At 36.9% G+C, this 24,664-nt stretch overlaps 1 protein-coding gene across 2 annotated transcripts in view; it reads right to left on the reverse strand.

Moving 5' to 3' along the window:
• Positions 1 to 1,888: 1,888 nt before the first annotated feature.
• The window catches only part of LOC125237249 (thyroid receptor-interacting protein 11-like), a 122,345-nt gene continuing 99,569 nt past the window's right edge, over positions 1,889 to 24,664 (reverse strand). For both annotated transcript variants that reach the window (XM_048144264.1, XM_048144265.1), the window contains 8 exons: positions 15,656 to 18,790; positions 14,275 to 14,459; positions 12,243 to 12,406; positions 10,675 to 10,878; positions 5,607 to 5,748; positions 4,763 to 4,886; positions 3,124 to 3,211; positions 1,889 to 2,848 (listed from right to left, as the gene is read on the reverse strand). In XM_048144264.1, the coding sequence (XP_048000221.1) occupies positions 2,634 to 2,848; positions 3,124 to 3,211; positions 4,763 to 4,886; positions 5,607 to 5,748; positions 10,675 to 10,878; positions 12,243 to 12,406; positions 14,275 to 14,459; positions 15,656 to 18,790 (4,257 nt within the window). In that variant the 3' untranslated portion in view covers positions 1,889 to 2,633. The remainder of the gene's footprint in view (positions 2,849 to 3,123; positions 3,212 to 4,762; positions 4,887 to 5,606; positions 5,749 to 10,674; positions 10,879 to 12,242; positions 12,407 to 14,274; positions 14,460 to 15,655; positions 18,791 to 24,664) is intronic.

The raw sequence follows: 24,664 nt of genomic DNA on the forward strand, positions 1-24,664 counted from the left end.
TACGGCCCGCCTGATGGAAAGCGGTCACCATAACCTATGGACGCCTGCAATTTCAATATATTATTAGGAAAATTACATTCCAAACTTTATTTCTGTTGACGGTAAAATGTTTGTCTTCAAATTATGTCAAATAAATGTGCCTTTCACAATTTTGTTCGAAATGTTATTTGTTGAAAGGTTAGTGATAAATAAAACAATAAGAAATTTTAACGCATTCATATATTGCTGCGATAAATCATTATAATTAATACAAATATTAACATATTCACAAATTAAATTTACATTATTATATCAGGCGTCACATACAAAATAACTATTGTTTTCAATTTTATTGCAATTTCAATAACGTTCAAAATCGTTTGGATTAATACAAATTAATCAACAAATTAATTGAAAAATTAAATTCTACATTTACAGAAAAAATGTAGTGAAAAAGGGGATTTTACGTGAAAATGCGAAAAGTCGCTTACTAATAAGTAATAACTTCGTCACAAATACTGAAAAGCGTAATATTATCCCGTGTCATAAAATACAAGTATAAACAGAAATTATATCCCAAGTCACAGTCAAAAATACTAGCAATTTTAATAGTAGGTAGGTATATCACAATCAACGTAACACTGATTTAAACTTTCATGATTTTTACACGTACTTAAAATTACAAACGACACTTAATAGCATAAAACTATGTTTTAACCCAACTTCCGACGTCAGGACCAAGTGCGGGTAGTTCGAAAAACTCGTACAGCTAGAAGATATTGATGTCAACTTTAGCCAGTCAGCTCCGAGACCACGGGGACAATGCCGTCCTTGAAACGCCGGAGGTTGATTTGAAAACAGTTTTATGCGATTAAGTCCCGTTTGTAATTGTAAGTGTTGTAAGTACAATACTATTATGAATTTATTTTATTATAGATCAAAACATACTTTCACGACAAACACATAATCTAAGATAAATGTATAACTTTATACAAAACTAACGATTAAACTAAATGATTATTATACAGGCGTATGACTAACTAATTTGAACAAAATACAGGCGAAATGGAAGAATGTACAATTAATTTATATTACAATAACATTATAAGATATTTTCTAACCCTCTTGTCTTTCACATATAGGTAAGTGTCACTGGGGCACCTTAATATTTTTTTACGAAAAAAAACAAGCCTTAAAATCAAGGACACAGTACAGAACAGTTATAGATTTTTTTGGTCTATAATTTTATATATTAAATGGAGTGACTTATGCAGATGTCAATCAAATGTAAGGCGTTGATAGGGTTAAAATTAATTTTGAGAGTTGAGTAAAACTTCGATTTTATTAATATTTGTGTAGAATCAAACTTTAAACGTAAAATATACTTCCAATCATAATTAATCGATATTTCATGCAAAGATAAAAAATAATACCCAAAATTATATTTAAAATGGTAAAGATGAAAACATGAATATTATTGCTAAGAGCTTTCTAAATAAGGCACTAAATATGCTAAAACATATACAGAATAAAATCAGCAGTAAACATATCTGCGCTACTAAGTATTTACTGATATATTTGACTCAGAGAGGTGATCAGATATTTTTGAGCGATTTAGTAGCTCAAATATATATACAACTGTCTACTTAAGAGATACTTATTTATTTGAACATACAAAATTGAACTGGCAGTTAAATAAATGCTAAATATTTCACAGATTCACTAGAGTACAAATATAATAAAGAATTACCTATTTGTAAAAAAACGTTGATTTACAAATACTACAATAATTCAACTACGAAACGTAGTTATATGCCTGATAATAATATTATATTATTATTGTACTAAAATACGGGTGAAAGTCAATTTGGATAGTAATTTCTTATTAGAATAGATATGAACTGACAACTTTTCAACCACCCTGTTGACACCTAAACGATTAAAAACTACCTGAATTAGATTAGTAGCAAGATATAGTACAAATTTTATGTTTTTGTGATTTTTATAGTTTATGTCTTGTAAAAACGTCTTTTTAAATCATATTACAGTCGCGTTCAGTTACTGCTACACAGATACGTAAGCAAAAATATCTGAGTACAACTCTTTCGTGTAGGTAAGTGAGGATGTAACTGAACGAGACTGTACACGTCCGTATTTTTAAATAATAACAAAGCATTCGAATAATCTGTTACAGAAAGCTGTTATATTTATTTACGTATTCTTCAAAACATGTTTATGAATAGCGGCTCTTTGTTTATTTTTCGTCTGGTTAACTCATGTATCAATACTCGATGATCAGACTCGATTGATATTTCTGAGGTTATCTGTACGTTGTAAAATGTAGTTTTGTACATATACTTCAAAACATGTCTAAGAATAGCGCCCTCTGTATTTCTAGTCTGATTAACATTGGTAGAGACTCGATGATAAGACTCTATAGATATCTGCCATGTAGTGTATCTACGTTGTATATTTATTTCATTTACCTATATATCCTTCAAAAACATGCTTCAAGATAGCGCCCTCAGTATTCCTAGTCTGATTACTCCCGTGTTCATACTGGTAGACTCGATGGTCAGACTCGATTGATATCTATGGTTATTGGTCTATGTATTGAAAGAGTAGATAGTTTTTACATGTCTTTTTGTATTTACCTACATATCCTTCAAAACATGCTTCAAAATAGCGCCCTCAGTGTTCCTAGTCTGGTTGACTCCCGTGTCCATACTGGTGGAGACTCGATGGTCAGACTCGATTGATATCTGTGACGTAGTCTCTACATTGTCTATGTTTTGGAAGAGGAGGTTGTTGGAACCTGTGGAGGGGTTGCGTTTGTGGCCCACCACTTCTGAGGGGACCGGGGATGGTCCTGGAAACGAGGATTTGTATAAGAAAATGATAATAGTACATTTCGATACAAGTGCGAAAAAGAAGTTCGAAACGAGTGGCGATAAATTAGACACGAGTTACGAGTTTTATGCTCATATGAAACTTTTTACTTTTTAAAGAAAAAGACACTGGTTTTTAGCAAAAAGCAATAGTTGTTTACTAAATTCTAGTTAAAATAATAGCAATTGTGATATTTCTGGTATTAAACTTGGTCTCTACATGTGAAAACGTAAAAGTAAAGTAAGTAAAAATTACCTATAGTAGAGCTTTTTCTGGAACTTGGTGTACTACTCCGGGCGAGACCGAGCATGCTCGGTAGAGGCGCTCGGGGCTTGCTCTCGTCCTGAAATTGTAATACGATATTAAATATTATAAGTATATTAAGACGATACGGTAGGGGTCAATTCTCCATACAAACGCTCTCGACTATTTCCTCCCTGGTTTTTGAAGATAGAGCAATGATTTTCTCAACACAGATTGTTATTATTTTTATCTGTGTCGGACCGTTTAGATTTTTTCAATATTCTGCTTTTTAAAGATTCTAGAGCCAATCAAAAATTTCCAAAAACGGCCTTTTTCATTGTGGCGCAAAAAAAGGTGTGATACTCAAAATTGGTAACAATTAACCAAAAAAGCTGGTCCGACATAGATTATTTCATTGTTATTCAGATTCTCAAATTTCGTTCCGATTGATTAAGTTTTGAAGGAGGAAAAAGTCGAGAGCGGAACCTCGATTTTAAAGATTTTTTTGAAATATCTTTTGACTGAGTTGTTCTTAATGGACAATTTTTTTTCGATAAATCTAGTTAATAACACTTGTATATTTAACTAAAATTCCCAAGTTGAATTATTTATCTATTATTATTTTTTTAAATTAATTATTGAATTTGTTTGAGAGAATTTTCTATTTTTATAATGTTATATTGTATTGTACCCCAATTACGATATATTAACTTAAACTTTGACATGTAATTTTTTTAATTTTATGAATAAATGAATATATATTGATGTTATCCGTAGAAAGAGGGGGTAGACGAAAGAGATGACGAAAACCGACTTTTGTTTCCGTCGGGCATTTTCGCGAGAATAAATTCATCAAAAATATTTTTCCTAAGGTATTTTATATTATTTAGCACACTTTCCACTTTGTAACCGCTGTCCAAAGTGTAAATTTGTGACGCTTTTTTCACTGACTAGGATCGAAAGGGCTCGTGATTCTGAGCAGGAAAAACATTAAATTTACCTACTTCAGTATTTTAGAAAAAATAGTACATTACATCAGAGGCCGGGAAAATGAGGATTTCCGGCCAAGTGGGTATATACGGATAGGGATACGAGGCCGAGAATCCGTTTTCACGCCGAGGCATGTATAGTGTAGTTCAGTCGAATTGAGAACCTCCTCCTTTTTTGAAGTCGGTTAAAAATAAAAATGCTCTAAAGGACAATATTTTATAAAAAAAAGTTACTTTGCAGGCCTAGGTCTAAAAATAATATGAAATCCCTTTACAGTCCTCTCGAGTTGTTGCGCCCAAAAAGCGATACTTCCCAGCCCATTTTAAGGAACGTAAAGACAATATTTCATTGCATGTTTGAGAAAAAGTTTTTTACCTCTTCTTGATATCTTGCAAAAATGCCCTGTCACTATACTCACTATTGACAAGGTGGGTGTTCCAATGTTATATAAAGTAAAGGGCAAAGGTATTTAAATGAGGGGGAAATTACAAAAATAGTGTGGCAACCAACGAGTGGCAGATTTTTACGCCAACGGAGTGTCAGATGACTTCTACGAGGTTACATGATACATTAACCACTATAGAGAGACTAGGCCAAGTATATTACAATTAGACAGGTGTTCAGTTGGAATTATCGCAAAAGAATAATTAACTAAACTTACCTGTAAGAATTTGACGAATTCTGCGGCTAGACTGTCCGTGGGGGGTGCCTTTTCTAGGCCGAGCTTCCTGCATTCTTGCTGGTTGAAATCTAGCACTGTTGACAGCACTCGTAGTATTTGAGTCCTGTGGGACAATGTAACAGTACATTACGATACAAGTGCGAGAAAAAAGAAGTTCGAAACGAGTGGCGACAAATTAAAACACGGCCATCCATCCATCAATCATCCATTTTTTCCTTTAATATAAAAACTTAACGACCGAAGGTTGCCTTGGCAAAAAAGGGTTGAAAGAAATCCAAATTGTGACATTGCAGTGACAGGTCGCCAGCCTCTCGCCTACGCCACAATTTAAACCCATATCCCACAGTCGACTTCTACGACACCCACGGGACCCGTGTGGTAACGGGTTAAGAATTTCACCATCCCCTTTCTTCCTCTGCTATATAGTAGACCAGCCATTCTCAAAGTGTGCTCCGCGGACCCCTAGGGCTCCGCAAAGCCTCTCTGGGGGCTCCGTGTGAATTTTGGGTACCTGATATGCAACTTCAACTCTCTTCCATAAAACCAAATATTCACCAATTGTTAAAAAATAAAAAACAGTTTCATGTAATACCTCACATTAGAATCTAGTGATTAGATTTTACTATCATGATTGCTTATTAAAATAAAGATTGCAATAAAAAAAAATTTAAGGGTTCCGTCAGATGTTTTACTTTCTAAAAGGGTTCCATGGGAAAATAAGTTTGAGAACCGCTGTAGTAGACCATGCATTATTAGCAATAATTACACTCTTGATTAACGAGTTAGACTTTTCGCATTATTGCTAAATGCTAAAAAAACTTACTTATTAGTATTATTCCCGGCAGTAAGCACGAAGTTGAGCACCAGGTTCTTGACCAAATTCTTGTCCACCTTATCCTGCTGGTTCGAAATCGCCTTGTAGTACCTCTCCTCGGCCGCGCCTACTGACGTCTGCAGGGTTTTCACTGTACGGATCAATATTATGTACATTTTAGTTTTTTTTTAGATTATTGTTGTTAAGTTAGGCTATATTTAGTTTAAGCAAAGACATATGTAACTTCGTATAGACACTAGACAGCTACAGTCTAAGAAAAAAACGTACCGTAAACGAAAAAGGTACGGTGACCTAGATGGCATTACACCTTTGGGGCTTTTCCGGGATCTAAGGCTACGCTAGATCGATTTTTTACCCCCGAAAACCCCCACATAACAAATTTCAGCGAAATCGTTAGAGCGGTTTCCGAGATCGTCGGTATATATAAATAAATAAATATACAAGAATTGCTCGTTTAAAATTATAAGAATAAGATTTATATAAGGTAGTTTAGATTCTATGGGAATTCCCATACAAAAAAAATTACAAACGCTAAATTCTGTGATATATATACAGTTTGGTGCAAACGACCCTTAATCTAAAACTGTACTCTAAAATGCATTCTACATATAAAAAGTTGTCTAATACAATAATCATAACAACTGCATAATGAGGAGGCACACTCCAAGGTTATGACAGATGGCGCCACCTTATTAGTCCATTGCACAGATAAAGAATTTCTTAAGTGAGAGCGAGATGATATATTTTTCTCTCTCTTACATATGAATGACAGTGACATGCCTAGGCACTTGCACAGGCGCCGCCTGGCGGGATAAAGATAAAAGACATTTATTCATGACGCTCACAAACACGTACGTATCTACATGTACACACAAGAATAGGACAAAAAACAGAGAACAGAACATTAAGTAAGTGCGCATCACGAAATGGACCCAACTCAGCATAATGCTAGCTGGAAGCCAGTGCTGGTCTTCCGTAGGGCCCATTCGGTGATGCCACGACAGATAACAAACACACAACAATAAAAAGAAAAAGAAAATGACGAAAAGAGACAGAAAAAATAAAACTATTTACATAAAAAAAGCAAGAATACACATAAATCACAAAACGGAAAAAAAAGGAAAACATAACAGAACACAAATAAAACATTATCAATTACATTGCATTGAACGCGACCATATCAGCTGTCAGCCCTGCCTGCCGCATCTAGCGCCACCCAGCTCGGTGGCAACAAACGTAACTAACGTGTCAGTGTGCCTCCTCATTTAAATTCAATAAAAAATACAAAACAATTTGAAAATAAACATTCTACTCTTACCAAGCTCTTCATACGTCGCCCGTCGACAGGCTAGCACGATCTCAAAGTATTATTCAGTGACTGGGCAGGGAACGAACGGACACCGATACACCTCACCATGCTAAGCCATTGGATTGCGTGTTTTATATACTCGTGTGTTTTCAAACTTGTCCAATTTTCGTGAAACCCGGTAACAATTGTTTGTAGAAGATGTCAATCGAAAGTTAAATAAGGTATCGGGTCTTACCGTTACATTTTACCTTTCGATTAGCGTTCGTTGACACACAATTATCATCTTGATACTTGACATCTGATTGAGCGTTTTTACAGACTTTTCTGCCGGCCCATTTGATCGTGTTTCATTCGTAGTCTATGTAAGCTATCTTAGCACAGTTTTGGCAACAACAAAGTGTTATAAAAAAAATACTGTGTCCACACTGTCGCTACGGCGATGCATAGACAGCTTAGACGGACTTTTTCGTTCAATTAATTGTATTAACCAACACTACTAAATTTTCAAATCATTTTACAGTCCATATCGTACGTCAATTGAACAATTTTGTTCCTTCTTTGTTAACATCGCAAGTCCGTTTGACATTTCAAGGGGGTAAATAGTGTCCGCTGTCCCCTTTTTTTCCAAATCCACCAGTACCTGAAGTAATACTCAGGGACAATGCAGCATCTTCTACGGCATTCTTCTATCAACTTCTAGATAATGTAGCAAAAGAACGGAGCATTTCGAAAAAGTGACAAGTCACCATTTATTGGCATAGATTGCAGATGGTTCTGCTTGTAAAAGTCACCATTTTATTTATATTTGACTGTGACCAAAATATGGAATCCAAAAAAGAACATAAATCTTTAGAAAATGTGAATCTATTATGTTGAACTTTTTGAACAATATTATTTTTTTAAATGTCTAAACTACTTGTCACTTTTTGAAATGTCAGTGATTCAGCGTCGGAAACATTTAAAAACAGTAATTTACTTCTTCTAAAAGATACATTAATTGTTGCATAAATGCATGTATTTTTGTCGTTTATTTAATTTAGTAAATGTTAGTACGAATGTTTCCAGAACTGATTAATCAAAAAACACACATAACATAAAATGTGTGCTAAAAGCCAAAATAACAAAGTGCAATATGAAAACTTAGAAGCAACATTCATGTAAAAAGACAAACTTAACTGAAATGTTTAAATCGAGCCATGAAAAAAAATTGTATTGTATTAAATAAACAAAGAAATTCCTCCTGAGACCCAGCATTTTGTTTACTTTTATTTTATTCAACTTTTATTTCGAAATATATTTTAAGTAACTTAGCATCCGGGGACTCATTTTCTTTTTTCATTAAATATAAAATACATAAATAAATCATCAACAATTGTAAATAGGTTTTGAAAACCCTGTAACAAATAACCATGTAACCATGGCTCAATTTCGCAAAAAAACACAAGCAAAAAAAAAACGGACGTCACGACGAAAAGCCAATATCCTCGATCAAATCCCATGCGGTAATCTGAGTAGAACGCAGCCGCGCGCCCCCTGTCAGCCATGTCTGACACCTGTCAAAGTGACAGCTGTCAACGCGACAGGTGTCAAAGTGACAGGAGCGCGGGCGCGTCGTGATCAAGCCTCACAGTTACCAAATGAGATTAGACCGGGGACGGCGAAGCTTGCTGTTGGGGATGATTTTCATTTCCAATATTTACTAAAGCCAGACCAGAGATATATGAGTATTGTCAAGAGGGCGCTGTTATTCTAATGTATGCGGTGACAGTTCAGTATAGTATGAAGAAAATAGTTCTAATAAAATTCCGCAAGATGGCGCGTAATCATATATTTTTGGTCAGGCTTTTTATTTTATGATCTAAAGTACTTATACTTTAATGCTACTGGGGGATTTATTAAATTTATCGGAAAATTATGAAGGTAAAAAGAAAGAACTTACAAAGTAGAGTGGGTAAAACATACTTCTATTTTTTTTTCAAATTTGGAGACTAGAGTAAAAATTAACACACTGGTCAGAATAAATACTGACATTACCATCCGCTCTGTACGAACAAGTAGGTGCGAGTGAAATGTATCTTATTTGAATGAAATCATTTAAATAAAAGTGTAGATTCGAATTAGCCAGATAACGCATTAAAAAGAAGCAAAAACGTGACAATCGATAACTTTACACACATAAGTGCATAAAAACATACTTTTGACAAAACAAAACTGAAACTGTGATTTTATAAATGCTTAACACTGCACACTGACATTCAGAGACACTGCGAAACGGACTCAAAGCGCCTGTCGATGCAAAGTAGCAAACTTTTTTTTTGTGGAAAAATGTAAAAAAAAAAAACTTTTTTTTGTGGAAAAATAAAAAAAAAATCTAAGTAATAAGGAAACTGACTTGACTTTTTTGACTTTTCAGGTTTTATTAAAGTTTTTTTTTTTCAAATATCACTTAAAATATGTTTTTTTTAATAATATTTTTTTTTCTTAACCTTAAACTTTTTCTAACATTTTCTAAAGACTTTTTGGATTCGATTTGCCTTAAATCTTAACTCAGGCAAGCTGCGGAACTGGACAACGGTAAACTTACCTTTTTTTAGATTTTTAAAGACATTTTAGAGGTATTTTAAACTAACGTTTTTTAGAATTACTTTCAGACTACAAAAGTTTATGATACAATTTTGAAAAGTTTATTTGTTCTTCTTTTCGCTTGAAACTTCACACAGACAGGCAGCATACTGCACACAAGCACGGTAAACTTACTTTTTTTATTCTTTTACATATTTTTTTAACTTTCAGTCGCAGTGGCGCCGTCTAACCGTATATCAGCCAGCACTCTGGGGCTAGCCACCCAGAATTACCAGCTGATATTTGGCCGGGTGGCGCGGTCTGATGTAATTGTGTCTAAATGGTCTACAAATCATAAATAAATTACAATTTGGTGACTTTTTCTTGCGAGCTTTATTGTCAAAATAAAGGTTCATCCCTCCTAACCGTTTAATGTAACAAATAAGCATTTAAAATAATTCACTGTTAGATTCATTAGATTTATATTGACCGCGTTGTCTACGCAACTTTGACATCCACCCGCCCTCTTCAGTTTCCCGTGATCATGATGCAACTGCGTCGAAATATCGGGACCTCAATAAAAATCAAAAAGGCAATCACGGTCTATATCCCGGTCAATATAAGTCTAACAAATAAGTGGATTAAACTTGTATTGATAATGACCAATTTGTAAGACGAATAAAGTTAAGAAGTTAAGAGTTTTGAATGATTCACGGTTATTTTCATTACATTTATATGGACCGGGATATATCGGGAAATATCGGGAGCTCGACAAAAATCAAAAAGGTAATCACGGTCTACGGTCTATATACCGGTCCATATAAGTCTAATGAATTGTAAGTTCTTTGTGAATTTCGCAAGAAACACTGGTAGTTTACTGAGAAACCAACAGATTTTCCTTTATTCCCATATTTTAACCCCAATTAAGTTCTCATAAAAATCCAGTCAGTGAAAAAAAACCCGGGATTATAATTTGGAGTAATCTAAGTGAAAAAAGAGTTTTAAGACAACAAAACAAATGATCCTTCTTAGAAAACAAAACTAAAGTCCTATTTTGACAATAAAACTCCCAATGATCAACAAAGATTCTCTAAAATACATTTATCTACACTAAAATTCAAAAATACACTAAAAAATCCTACAGCATAACAAAAGTCTATACAATACCTGAATAATGTACCATACCTTGTTCCTTCAAATCATTGATTTGCGCTGTCTTGGTCTCCAGCTGGTCACCAAGTCTCGTGGCAGCTTGAAGTCCAGCGAGAGACTCTTGCAGTTTCACGTTCAGTTTCTCTATCTCTTTCTGTAGTCCGCCATTTTCTTTTTTGAGATCCTCCATTTTGTTTCTTATCTTTTCCGTGGCGGCGTGGATGTCGCGTTCTTTGTCTGAAACGATATTAAATACGATTTTATTCATGAGTTGGGTTAAATTGTGGCGTAGGCGAGGTTGGCGACCTGTCACTGCAATGTCACAATTTGGATTTCTTTAAACCCATTTTTGCCAAGATGCTCTGCCTACCCCTTTATGGGATACAGGCGTGATTATATGTATGTACGAGTATGTATGTGTTATTCATGAGTAATATGTCTCTGAGTCTGAGTACCTAATTCCAATTTTTTATGTTATGGAACGTTGTATCACATTGAGCTGATCTTTATATTTACAGTGCAATATTACAATATGGAACTGGGGCACATTTCTCAAAACTGAAAATTACAAGCGGAAGTCTCTTTCCAACTTGTCATATTAGACATTGACTACCACTTGTAACTTATAGCTTCGAGAAATGGACCCCATGTATGTTGATGGAGACAGGTATTATGCCGACAAACTTTTCATCAAAAATGTATTTCTAGTAAAATTGTTTGTCGGCGATTCAAGGGTAAAAGGGTCCATTTAGACGGTACGAGAACTTACTTGCACATGAGTGTTATTACATTGCGGTATTTGATAGCTGTACAATATTGTATGTTACCTCAACAGCCCGCGATGTAACTAAAATCGCATGCGAGTTCGCACATCAGGCCTAAACCATGGTGGCCGAAGGTAACTTAAGAACTCTCTTTACACAGGCAGATCATAACTTAGTCTTAAAAAGCGTTATTATTTATGGTTTAGGTATTTAGTTTCTCTTGTATGCGAGTAATTTTGCCACATTGTAATTTTCCTTAGTCACCCGTTGACCACGAACGCTGTAAAGTAAATGAATCCAGCTGCGACAGATTTCTACCTTCTTCTGTATCACAATATTGAAAATCCAGAAAACTCACCTAAATGTAACTGCTCTAAAACTCTTCCCCTAGTATCTTTATCTTCTGACCTTGTCTGAAGTTCCTCTACTTACTTCTTTAATTCTTCTGGTTATGATATGATTAATATAAAAGATTTCTACCTTCTTATATGTCCATCATCATCCTCTTTGCGTTATCTCGGCATGGGAGCGTGAGGTCCGCTTTGACTAGTTCCAAAATTCGGCGTAGGCACTAGTTTTAACGAAAGCGACTGCCACCTGACCTTCCAACCCGAAGGGTAAACTAGACCTTATTGGAATAAGTCCGGTTTCCTCACGATGTTTTCCTTCACCGAAAAGCGAGCCTGGCAAATACCAAATGACATTTCGAACATAAATTCCGAAAAACTCATTGGTGCGAGCCGGGGTTCGAACTCGCGAGCTCCGGAACGAAAGTCGCACGTATTTACTTACCGCTAAGCTACCAGAAATATTAAAAATTGTCAACAGAACACTCACCTAACTGGAACTGTTCTAAGACCACTTGGAGATTAGTCAACGCAGCTTCGCTTCTCCCTCTCGCGTCTTCCGCGTCTCCCAACCTCGCTTGTACTTCTTCTCGTTGCTTCTCCAACAGCTTGATCTGATTGCGAAGCGTTTCTACTTCTTGATTGGCGCGGATGCTGAAATTGAAGGCTAGACTTTAACCCTTAAATGCATGGTGATGTATATTTGCATCATATATTTGATGGCCTGTGGCTCAATATGTAGCTATCCAAAATCACATTTATAGCTTAATTATTTTTTTAGTATTTCTTTCCCATCACGGAACAATGGTGTTCCGGACCTTTGGGAGGCGTGCGCGGGGCCGAAGCCAACGCGTAGAGGCCCTTTCGACACTTTAATGAAATGTAAGGGGTACACCGAGCGGATGTTGCCCTTGCCCGTATCATGGGACACACGCAGAGGCAGCACCCGCCAGGGTGTAAGGACTATTTGAGAGTTAATGGAATCTAAAATGAACTGGTCTATTTTGATGAAAGTGATGGACTAAATACTGGGCTATGGATAAAAAACCGGACGCCTGCCTAATAAAACGGTATCCAATTTTATTTCCGGCAGACGGTGACTCGTCCCCACAAGATGGGCCCCCACAAAAAGCGACATCCAAGATGGCTCAAGAGCAACACCGGTGTGAGAACTCAAGGGTGTCGAGAGGTGTACACCGCTTTCTGCCCAGTGGCTGTTAATAAATAATTAAATACTTAAATCAAATAATACTATGATTTACTATTTATTATTTAAGGATAAAGATGAAATGGCGGAAAAGTGTGAAAAAACAGGACGATGGCGATTTTTAGTATGTGATTTAGGCAGATTTTTTCGGAGTTAGTAATTAGTTTATGTTTAAACGTTTTATCATGGGGGTTTCACAAATAGTGTACCTTTCTAATAGTAGTAAAACTTTACAAATAAAACTTACCAATAATTATATATTTATGTAAATAAATTTTGGCCTATTTAACTTCTAACACTGATTTAGTGTTAAAATCGGTATTAAATATTTTTTTTATTATTTTTCCCAGAGTCAGAAAACCATTGTCTATCACATATATTAATATCTCGTTAAAAGAAAAATTCATGCATTTAAGGGTTAAGGTGCTGCTACACGGGCAAATCAGCTTCTTTTTAAGAACTGTCAAAACAAGCTAATATGGAATTACTAGCTTTTGCCAGCGGCTTCGCTCGTGTTACATTCGAAAATTGTGAACTGCCCCATACAAACTTCCACCCCCTATTATAGGGAAGTAGGGGGTTAGAAACAGACAAATAGTAGCCTATGTCACTCTCCATCCCTTTAACTATCTCCACTTAAAGAAACACGTCATTTCGTCGCTCCGTTTTGCCGTGAAAGACGGACAAACAAACAGACATACACACTTTCCCATTTATAATATTAGTATGGATAGTAATATCGTTTACCTATTACTGGTATACACCGTGCTGCTCTGTTTCGCCCTTTCTTCGTGCCGCAGATTGGCTTGACACTCTGTCAGTTTCTGCTCTGACGTCATCAGTTCTTGCGTATAGTTTTCCTCCATCTCCACTAGGTGGCGACGGAGGCACCCCAATTCGCGAGTCTCTGCCTACCCCGTCAGGTAATTTCATTGTGCCCTACCCCGTTTAGGAATTATTTATGCTCTGCCTACTTTTGTGTGCTCTGTCTACCGGGATTTTTTAATGCTCTACTGCTCATTTTCTGTGCTCTGCGTACCCCATTTGGGAATTATTTGAGCTCTACCTACCCGGTCTGGGAATGTCATTGTGCTCTGCCTACCCCGTTCGGAAATTCTTTGTGGTCTGCCTACCCTGTTTGGGAATTTATAATTTGTTCGTTGTCTGCCCCGTTTGGGAATACATCAGATTAATTATTTGTACTCAGCCTACCCCATTTGGAATAAGCCTAAAGCTTTCGTATAAGCTTAAGCAGTTTGTGCTCTGTCTACCCCGTCTGGGGATACAAGTAAAGCCTTGAGTTCAACCGGCTCACCTATTACTGGTATAGACCGTGCTGCTCTGTTTCGCCCTTTCTTCGACGCGCCGCAGACTGGCTTGACACTCCGTCAGTTTCTGTTCTGACGTCATCAGTTCTTGCGTATAGTTGTCCTCCATCTCCACTAGGTGGCGACGGAGGCGCTCCAATTCGCGGGTCGCGTTTTCATGTTGCTCTGACAGCTGGAAACAATTTATACTTATTTTAGTCTACTTCAAAACTACAAATCATTAAAGATGGTCAAGCAAATCTTGTTACTAAAAAAACCGGCCAAGAGCGTGTCGGGCCACGATCAGTGTAGGGTTATGTAGTTTCCCGTATTTTTTTTCAAAAACTGTTCAACCTTTTTATAAAGTTCTACTTTTGTGATTTTTTCTATATTTTTTAAACATATGGTTCAGAAGTGAGAGAGGGGGGGGGGGAACACATTTTTTTTAACTTTTGGAGCGATTATTTCCGAAAATATTAACAAAATCAAAAAATGGTTTTCGTAAACCCGTATTCATTTTTTTATTTCACACGTTAGGGTTGAAATGAAAAAAAAATCACTCCCCACTTACGTGTAGGGGGGTACCCTAATAAAACATTTTTTCCACTTTTTATTTTACAACTTTGTCGGCGTGATTGATATACATATTGGTACCAAATTTCAACTTATTATCCGCGAACGGACAGACATGAAGAAACTATAAAGGTTCCTAGTTGACTACAGAACCCTAAAAAGGTGGCAAATTTTAAAAAATGTAGGGCTGACCGGCCAATCGTCTTCATAAAACAGGCGCCTTCCCAACGCCGTGTCTTGCGCGGGCGACGGTCGCACGACCGTCGCCGTCGCGTCTCATACTTCCATATCGATAAGGTTTGATTTCGTATGCGTCGCATCGCCGTCGCGCGACCATCGCGCGACCGTCGCCCACGCAAGCCACGGCGTAAACCTTAACGTTGGCGGAATCATCGACGATTCACAACACAACACTTATTCAATTTCCACTAATAAGCAACCAAATGTCACCTACCAACTAAGACACTAATGTACCTACTTATTCTTCGCAAATAAACTTACTTACTTACTTACTTACTTACTATTTTAACATAGTAGAGCTTTATCCTCAAACCCTGACACTAAATTACAAGAAAAAAAATAAAGAAACATTTTTTTTCCTTCAGCGTTAATAGTTGAATCCTTCACTACGCTCAGGATTCTACTTTTCCCGAGCGTAGCGAGAGATTCAATTATAGAAACCTTTGCTTCTTTCAGGATGCAATGTACGCCTTTGCCGTAAATATGTCATTTTGCTCCCTTGTTACACAATCTAGGTACTATTATTCTCTTGAACTGTGATAATAAACTTCAAATAATTGATAAAAAGACACCCACCTGTATCTTTTCTGCTGCCAACGTTTTTAAATTCTCCAGCTGTATTTGAAGATTCTTCTCCAACCCGTCGCATTTCTCCGCCAACATTCTCAAACTTTCATTCGCATTCAATAAGTCTGCCTTATTCTTCTCAAACACACTGCTATTCTGATTTAGATTCTTTATTATTTCATCCTTCTCTCTAAGAGTCATTCTCAAACTCTCGCAGGTAGCGCAGGTTTCGTTAATTTCTTGCTGATTCTTTTCATCAATCAACTTTTTCATTTCAGCATTCTGTTCTAAAAGAATATGGTTTAATCTTTGTATTTCATTATGGTACTGCAAACTTTCATTATGTTTTAGATTAACAAGATTTATTAGCTCCGTTTTTTCGGCTGTTGCGTTTTCTACTAAAGTCTTGTATTCAATACACGCTTTTTCCATTAGATCATGTTTTGCTTTAATTTCATTCAGTTCTTTTTCCTTAGCAGTGATATTATTTTGTAGATCTACAACATGGTTCTGTATGGCTTCTTTTTCTTTAAGTAATATGGCGTAGTCATCAGCATTTGTTGTATTGTCAACATTTTTCAGTTTGTCACTAATTTCAACAATACTTTGACGTAGTTCTTTAATTTCTTTGTCTTTCTCGTCAGCTAATGTTTTAAATTGAGAACAATTTCTTTCGACCTCTGCAACCATGTCTTTTAATGCTGAAATTTGGTCTGTTTTATTTTTAAGCTCAACATTTAGCTCAACTAGCTCTTGATTCATAGATTCATTTTCACGTAAAACCCCTTCGTTCCTTTGATCTGATTGCTGGTTAGTTTGATTTAATTCTTGAGTAACATCTTCAAGAGATTTTAGTAGTTTAAGAATTTCATTGTTTTTAGCCACCAGATTATTTTCTAATTCTGATATTGTTTCATTCGCCTGAATAACTTTATTGTTGTTTTCAGTTACAGTTGTATTAAGAGCATCTATAAGGCTATCCTTTTCACTTAAATTCGATAATACTTTTTCAAATTCTTGGCTTAACTGTGTGATTTTACTGTCTGTAGACAGCAACTCTGCCTGTAGGTGAACTTTCGTTTGAGTCAAATGTATATTTTCTTCTTTAATTTTATTAACGTCCTTAGATACTAACTCGTGCATTGCTACTTTTTCTATCAAGTTTTCAATAGTTCCTTTAAGTATCTGATCATTATCGATTACTTCTTGTCGCGATTTCTTTAAATCTTCTAACTGATCAAGCAAGTGTTTCTCTTGCTGCCTAATATGATCAATTGCTGTATTAAGTTGGCTAACACTTTCCTTTAATAACGTATTTTCATCCTTTGCTATATTCAAGTGCGCTTGGATGTTTGCTTTTTCGATTTTTATTTCTTCAATTTCTTTCAATACGTTGTTGATATTTTTGCTTGTGCTCGTTTCCAATAAAGTACTACTGCTAGCTCTAGCTTGAGGTTCTAAACTGTCTTCAACAACTTCAGGTAATCTTCCGTCATGCTCGTCTTTAGATTTGGAAAAACTATGTTGGTCTCGTTCAAAACTTCGCCTAAGATGATCCATTTCTTGTGTAAGCAATACTTTGTCATTTTCTGCAATATGTACGTCAATTGACAATTGTTCGTTCTTAGCATTAGCTGCATGAAGCCGCTTTTTCAATTCATGAATCTCATGTGTGCAGTTTTTAACCATTTCCTCACTTGCAATATCAACAGTCTTTTCCAATTCCTCCACTTCTTTTGTTTTAATTTTGAACATGTCGAGTTCACTAAGCATTAACGCGTATTTTTCTTTTAAGTCAACTAAACTTGATTGCAGCAAAACTTTTTCATGCTTAACTGCTTCTAGTTCTTTTTCTATTCTATGTATTTTGGACTCAAAATTCTTATTTAATTTATTAGAATCTGCTAGTTCTGTCTCTAGTTTTGCTAAGTTATCTTCATGTGTTTCTATTATAGGTTCTAGTTTGGACGTATTCTTTAAGGCCGCAATTTCAGATATCAAAAAGTCATTATTCTTTTTCATTTCCTCCAATTCTCTCTCAGTGTGATGTAAGTCATTGGTTAAGAAGTCATTTTCTGTGGTTAAATCATCTATCTGTGTCTGCATATGGTCGATGTTAAGTTTCTTCTCAGATAGCTTATGATTAAGTTTATCAATGTCTTTCTTAAAGGAGTTCAGTGTTTTAAAAACACTTTCTAATTTAAATACCACAATATTTTCGCCACTCGATGGCACTTCTCCCAGGTAATCTACAGGAATTTCAAAGTTCACGTACTTATTATAAAACTGCATTATTTTTTCAGTTTTAATAACTTTGTTATCAGATTGTGTGTCACTTTCTTTTTGAGCTAATCTATGCTTCACTTCATGCAGCTCTCTTTTCAGTGTTTCTATAACACTCTTAGCGTTATCGTCAATATTGACTTCATCAACATGCTGGTGGTTGGAGTTTCTACTATCTTTCAGATCGTTCAGTTCTTTTAGCAATTCGTCGTACCTATCTCTAGGTACAGTCTCAGATAGCTCAGAATGCTTAGTTACAAGTTCAACTTCATGTTCTAACTTAGTTACCTGCTCTTGTAATTTAAATATTTCTTCATGTAGCTCTTGATTCTCTTCCTGAAATTTCTCAGCATTTTCTCTTAAAAGATCATGCACTCTTTCTAAATTCATATATTTATGGTGCAATGTGTCATAATCTGCCTTAGCGGTCTTTAAAGTTTCTAAATCCTTATTTTTCTCGGCAAGTTTACCTTGCAAGTCTTTAATTTCATTTGCGTATTCGTCGTTATTATATTTAAGATCTTCATGTTCTTGCCTTAGAACTTCAAAATTCTTTTGTAATTCCTTCTTTAGGCTCAACAGCCTCTCCATGGCAAGTTGATGTTGTGAGTCCAAATCTTCGAGATTTGTCGTTAGGTTTTTGTTTTCTTCTCTTAGTTTCTCGAGTTCCTCATCATTGTCTTGTCTCGGGTCTATATTGTAGCGTTCTTTTAAGGAGGATATTTCGTCTTGTAGTTCTTTGATTTGAGTTGTGTACATGTTGTCGATGTCCTCGCCTGTTCGTACGGGCTGCGGTGGAGGGTCCCAGTACCAACTGGATTCTTCTTCGTTTTCTTTGACTCCATTTTTCCGGTTGAAACTCTGTAAAGAAAGAAAATAACAGTTATTACATATTCGCAAAAAAGTCCTATCTATTGTTTTTTTAGCAATATGTGATTTTTTAAGTAGTTAGAATTTTGATTTTCTTTCGGTCGGGAGCCGACAGTCTAACGTTCCAAAGGATATTTCAGGGAATTTATAAACTAATTGGGTTCGAATCCCGGTGAGGGCATTTATTTGTCTGATGAGCACAAATATTACTTGTTCCTGAGTCATGGATGTTTTCTATGTATAATATACGTATGTATTTATCTATTTAAGTATGTATATCGTCGCCTAACACCCCTAACACAAGCCTTGCTTAGTTTGGGGCTAGGTTGATTCGTGTAAGGTGTCCCCACAATTACCGATACTGATTTTCATTATTCCATATAACAACGAGTTGTGAAGCGCTAATGTGGACACACTTTACCAGGGCACTATGTGGGCAGCGATAGCGGTAGATAAGGTTGATAACGTATCTAAATCCCGCGGCTAGGCAAACAGCGGCTAACCGGGGATCAGCGATGGCCGTTTTGAAATGCTTTAGATGGTTAAAGCACTGAGTGCATGCCGCGGCAAATGTGTTGACAGACGATCCATGTACAGTCGCCGTCGTTTATGTCGGAGCTGCCAAAGCTTTCGCAAATATCAGAACATGCACTTTAAGCAGCGCCAAAATTAAAAGCGGTGGTATTAGGACATCTCATTAGCTATCATAATTATTAAGCGAATTCGACCTTAATGAGATATCGGCCGGCTTTTAGGTAGCATTACGGTGAGTTGAGTCCATTTCGTGAGGCGCACTTAATACCTAACGTTTTGTTTTTCGTATATGTGTCCTGTTCGTACAATCACGGACTTTAATTGTTGATCCACTTCTAGCTCATTTTATACTGGAACGTCATAGCTTAACCATGCTTAACTATGAGATGTCCAGTATAAAATGAGCTAGAAGTAGATCAACAATTGAAGTCCGTATGCGAGGAATCCCCGCGAACATAATGTTATGCGATTAAGTCCCGTTTAGTTCTAAAATTATAATGGCTTTTTCATTTTAAATTTTAGATGCATTTATCAAAAGATCACTCGCGATATATTCGTTTACAGCTTCGGCATTTAAATAACTTCTAAATTACAAAACGCGTGACAGCATGTGTGTCACCGAGTTTCCGATTGTTCAAACCGAGCTGGTATTTAACGCTCATTACTATGCAAGGAAGTTGAACTCTGTTTAACAAGTGGTGCGTGAAATACCTGCGATAAGGTACGTTCATACGTTTGTCATCATCATTCGCTTCCCCTTACACCAACTACTTGGGGTCGGCGTAGCCTGTCTTTTAGAAGCTTTTATTCTTGCCTTGCCTTGTTAGTATGTTAGTGTGCGTCAAAACGTAGAAGCTAAATTTGACCCACTTCCCGGTTTCCGATTGAGCTGAAATTTTGCACACATATGTAAATCACTACTGGATGCGGATGGCAATGGACCGACAAGCGTGGAGGAATGGAGAGGAGGCCTATGTCCGAAGACGGGCGCTTTAGAGGCTGCTATAGATAGATAGATAGATAGATGTAAATCACGTGACTGACTTGACGATGCAATATTATGGTATCATGGAGCTGATCTGATGATGGAGCAGAAAAGTGGTCATATGAACTCTGTTATGAAACGTCGTATCCCTATCGAGTAAGGGGTTTTTAGAAACGTCTCGGAGAGCACTAGATGATTGTTGAAAAAAGGTACAATCGGCGATAAAAGCTTGTGCCATAAATGAATTTTTTGCAAAAAAAACTTCATCTTTCATTGCATTCGTTTCATATCATCTCTCATTCAGTCCATCCACCTTTTCTTCCGCTATCTCCTTCCACATTCATCCGTAATATTTAAATTTTCTTCTTTAATTTTACCATTAGTTCCTTTTTCATTCAAGTTTTCAATAGCTCCTTTAAGTACGTGTTCATTATCGACTACTTCTTGTCGCGATTTCTTTAAATCGTCTAACTGAACTAGCAAATGTTTTTATACCGGTGATCAATCGCTGTATTAAGTTGGCTTTAACCTATTAACTGCTTTGAATTTTTCACCGAGCCGTGATCGTGTCGCCGGCGGTAGTACGAAGTTGTACGAAGATTTGCGAAATGAGATGGATATTGTTTGCCTTATACATATATCGAACTACAGCGGTTAAAGGGTTAATAATCCATACTTAATATTATAAATGGGAAAGTGTGTGTGTCTGTTTATTTGTCCGTCTTTCACGGCAAAACGGAGTGACGAATTCGTAGTTGAAGGGATGGAGAGTGACATAGGCTACTTTGTGTCTCTTTCTAACGCGAGCGAAGCTGCAGGCAAATGCTAGTAATTTTAATATTTTCATCTTTTGCTTCTAAGTGCGCTTGGATGTTTGCTTTTTCGAATTTTATTTCTTAAATTCCTTTCAATACGTCATTACTATGCAAGCAAGTTGAACAGAGCTTAACAAGTGGTGCGTGAAATACGATAAGGTATATGTTCATGTTTGTGACAGAAATACGTACAATGGTTTGAAAGTAACCTAGCGGTTAGCTCGTAGGATAGAGGGATAAGAAGGAAAAAATTGTACTCCATATACCAGTAAATGCGAGTTATTTGTAGTGACGCGTGTTTGACGCTAGATGTCACTACAAATAACTCGAATTTACTGATGTATGGAGTTACAACTCTTTCCTTCCTCTATGCTCGTAGTGACTTTTGGATTTATGAAATATTTAGTGCCTGGGCGACTGAACTTCGCTCGGAGTTCGAAAACTCGCGTTTCCCAGAACCTAAGACTTAGCTAGATCGATTTTTCACCCCCGAAAACCCCCACACCCCAAATTTCAGCAAAGCGCTGGTGGCCTAGCGGTAAGAGCGTGCGTCTTACGATCCGGAGGTCGCGGGTTCTATTCGAACCTCGGCTCGTACCAATGAGTTTTTCGAAACTTATGTGCGAAATGTCATTTGATATTTGCCAGTCGCTTTTCGGTGAAGGAAAACATCGTGAGGAAATCGGACTAATTCCAATAAGGTATAGATACCCTTCGGGTTGGAATGTCAGGTGGCAGTCGATTTCGTAAAACTAGTGCCTACGCCAAATCTTGGGATTAGATGTCAAAGCGGACCCCAGGCGCCCATGAACCATGGAAAATGATAACGCAAGAAGGATGATGACCAAATTTCAGCAAAATCGTTAGAGCAGTTTCCGAAAACGCCGATATTCAAGAATTTCTCATTTAAAGATATTATTGAATGAAATTAAATAAAATTTATTCAAAACAACACATTACATCTTGGCAGTTATACCAATGGTTAATGTGGATCATTTGTTGATCGGAGCACTTAGTGCCACGACGCTGATTCAAAAGAACGCTGGTTCAAACCCCGGTACGAAATTTAGGAGTCTCATTGTGCCAGAGTTTTTTTTTATACCACGTCGGTGGCAAACAGGAATATGGCCCGCCTGATGGAAAGCGGTCACCGTAACCTATGTACGCCCGCAACTCAAGGGGTGTCGTTGCCGACCCATTAGAAACACGTACACACACTACACACCTTTTTTTAAGAACCCCATACTCTAGTTGATCGGGAATACCTCGGCAGGAAGCTCATTCCACAGCCGGAGCTTTCATGGTAGAGTAGTGTACTAATGAGTTTTTCAAAAGGGTGCTCCTACCGAAGAGTGATAGAGACAGCTAGCTACGATACGCTAACGAAGCGTAAGAGATTGTAAAAAGTCAAAAGTCACCACGACATTGGCAGACTCCACCTGGCTCAAAATAGCAAGGAGTAAAAGCCATGATAGAAAAAAAAAAAGAGATTGTCCCGTTAGCTAAGTACCAGCGGCGGCGGGTGAACATTTCTGCTAGGCAACACTGAGCAATAAGAAACCTAACTTTACATTAGGTATTTTACTAGTAGGTTAATTTTAGGCAAGCCTGTGGGAATCGGCTGGTATGGATCAGCTGGGCCATTTTTTTTTTCAAAGTTATCCACCCCATTTTTTTTTGGAATTGGAAATTTTTATGTGTTTTCCACTCAGAATCGCGAGCTCTTTCAATCCTAATAGGAGAAAAAAAAGTGTCTCAAGGTTTTTTCCCATTCCGTTACCATTTTTTCATACATTTTGTATGGCGGTAACGGAATGGAAGGTTCAAAAAAATGTATGGAAATCTTGGGACATTTTTTTTCTCCTATCAGGATCGAAAGAGCTCTCGATTCTGAGTATGAATCGCGTAAAAAATACCCATGTTACAAAAGTGGGGTGGACAACTTTGAAAAAAATGGCCTGCTAAGTACCCTGATTATGTAATGTTGGAGAAACCAAAGGGACCCTAGAGAATCTAACAAACGTGTGAAACCGCCATAAAACCAGAGGTTGGACATTGATCCCTAAATACGTCATAGGCATTAGTTTTGCCTATTACCCGCGCCATTGTTGCGTTTCACTGTTTACGTGCCATTGTATGGGGCGCGCTCTTATTTCATGTTGGGAAAAGCCTTAGAGCCGAGGGTAATGGCTTTCTTAGTAGAAAGCTGGAGGATTCTGGAAAAGAGGTTGAAGTGACGTAATATTCAGGCTGTTTTATGGAAGAGCTAGATTCTGCCCGAGAGAAACTTTCCGTGAAAAACATATTATTTCCCGGTATTGAAATTTTCTGCGTAATGAGATTCATTTCAAAGGTTCAACTACATCAGTGTGGAATGGTGACAGACTGACAATAGACAGTTTTCATTTATTGAATAGGGCATAAAATTGCTATAGTTGACAAAGTTGGTACATGACGCTACTTGAGTTTAGAAACCACTAAAGAATATAAAACCTAAGTTTTATGAAAAGGTATATGAAAAAATTAGTACCTATTGTAACAACTTCTTATAAGTACAGTGATCATTATATTTCTATTGTTTGTCTAGGGTAAACTCGCCTAATTCGGTGAAACAACCAAAAATCGTCTTTCGGTAGTACTTTAGTGCTTGTATCACCGAATTAGACGTGTCACCGAATGAGGCGAGTTTACCCTACTGATACTTATTTCCAAAGGTAATGAAAAAGACTATCTTAAATTGGCTCTCTGATACACTGATCTTATTTCACCCTTCTCCCTCTTTCTCGTGGCTAAGAAATTTTATTATAAAAAAAATATTTCACCCGCAGAACATGACCGTCAGTCTAATAAACCTTTATACTTATTTATTATAAATGGGCTTACTCTTGACCACAGACTAGCCAAAGGCAAAGACGTGGCCTACGATGGAGTGAGCTCGCCCAGAAGATGCCTGTTCACTCTTGATTTGAAGGTTGCCGGGTTATATGAGCTCGGAAATATAGCCGCCGGCAAGGAATTCCACTCCTTGGCAGTGCGCATAAGAAAAGAAGAAGCAAAGCGCTTCGTGCGGATTATTGGAATATCCACCAAGTAAGGATGGAGACCTGCCATGCGTCTAAGAGTCCGATGGTAGAATGGGGACGGTGGAATAAGCTCGTGTAGCTATACATATTAGATTAATCCAGCCCATAGCCTGTTTTACGGCAAAGTGTTAGGTTACTCGAATGTACCGGGATTGGCAATCGAGTAGAAATGTAACACCGAACACAATACTTCATAAACAAGGGCAATGCCTAGAGCTAGGTTATTGCCTCTGTGACCTTAGTATGGTCTGAAAATCAATCACGGTTTCTAAGCAGCCCTTACACGATTTTTAACCCCCGACGCAAAAACGACGGGGTGTTTTAAGTTTGACGTGTCTATTTGTCTGTCTGTGTTTGTATGTCTGTGGCATTGTAGCTTCCGAACGGATGAACCGATTTAGATTCAGTTTTTTTTGTTTGAAAGCTGAATTAGTCGGGAGTTTTCTTA

Source organism: Leguminivora glycinivorella, chromosome 20 (genome assembly GCF_023078275.1).
Source record: "Leguminivora glycinivorella isolate SPB_JAAS2020 chromosome 20, LegGlyc_1.1, whole genome shotgun sequence".
NCBI classification, from domain to species: Eukaryota; Metazoa; Arthropoda; class Insecta; order Lepidoptera; family Tortricidae; genus Leguminivora; species Leguminivora glycinivorella.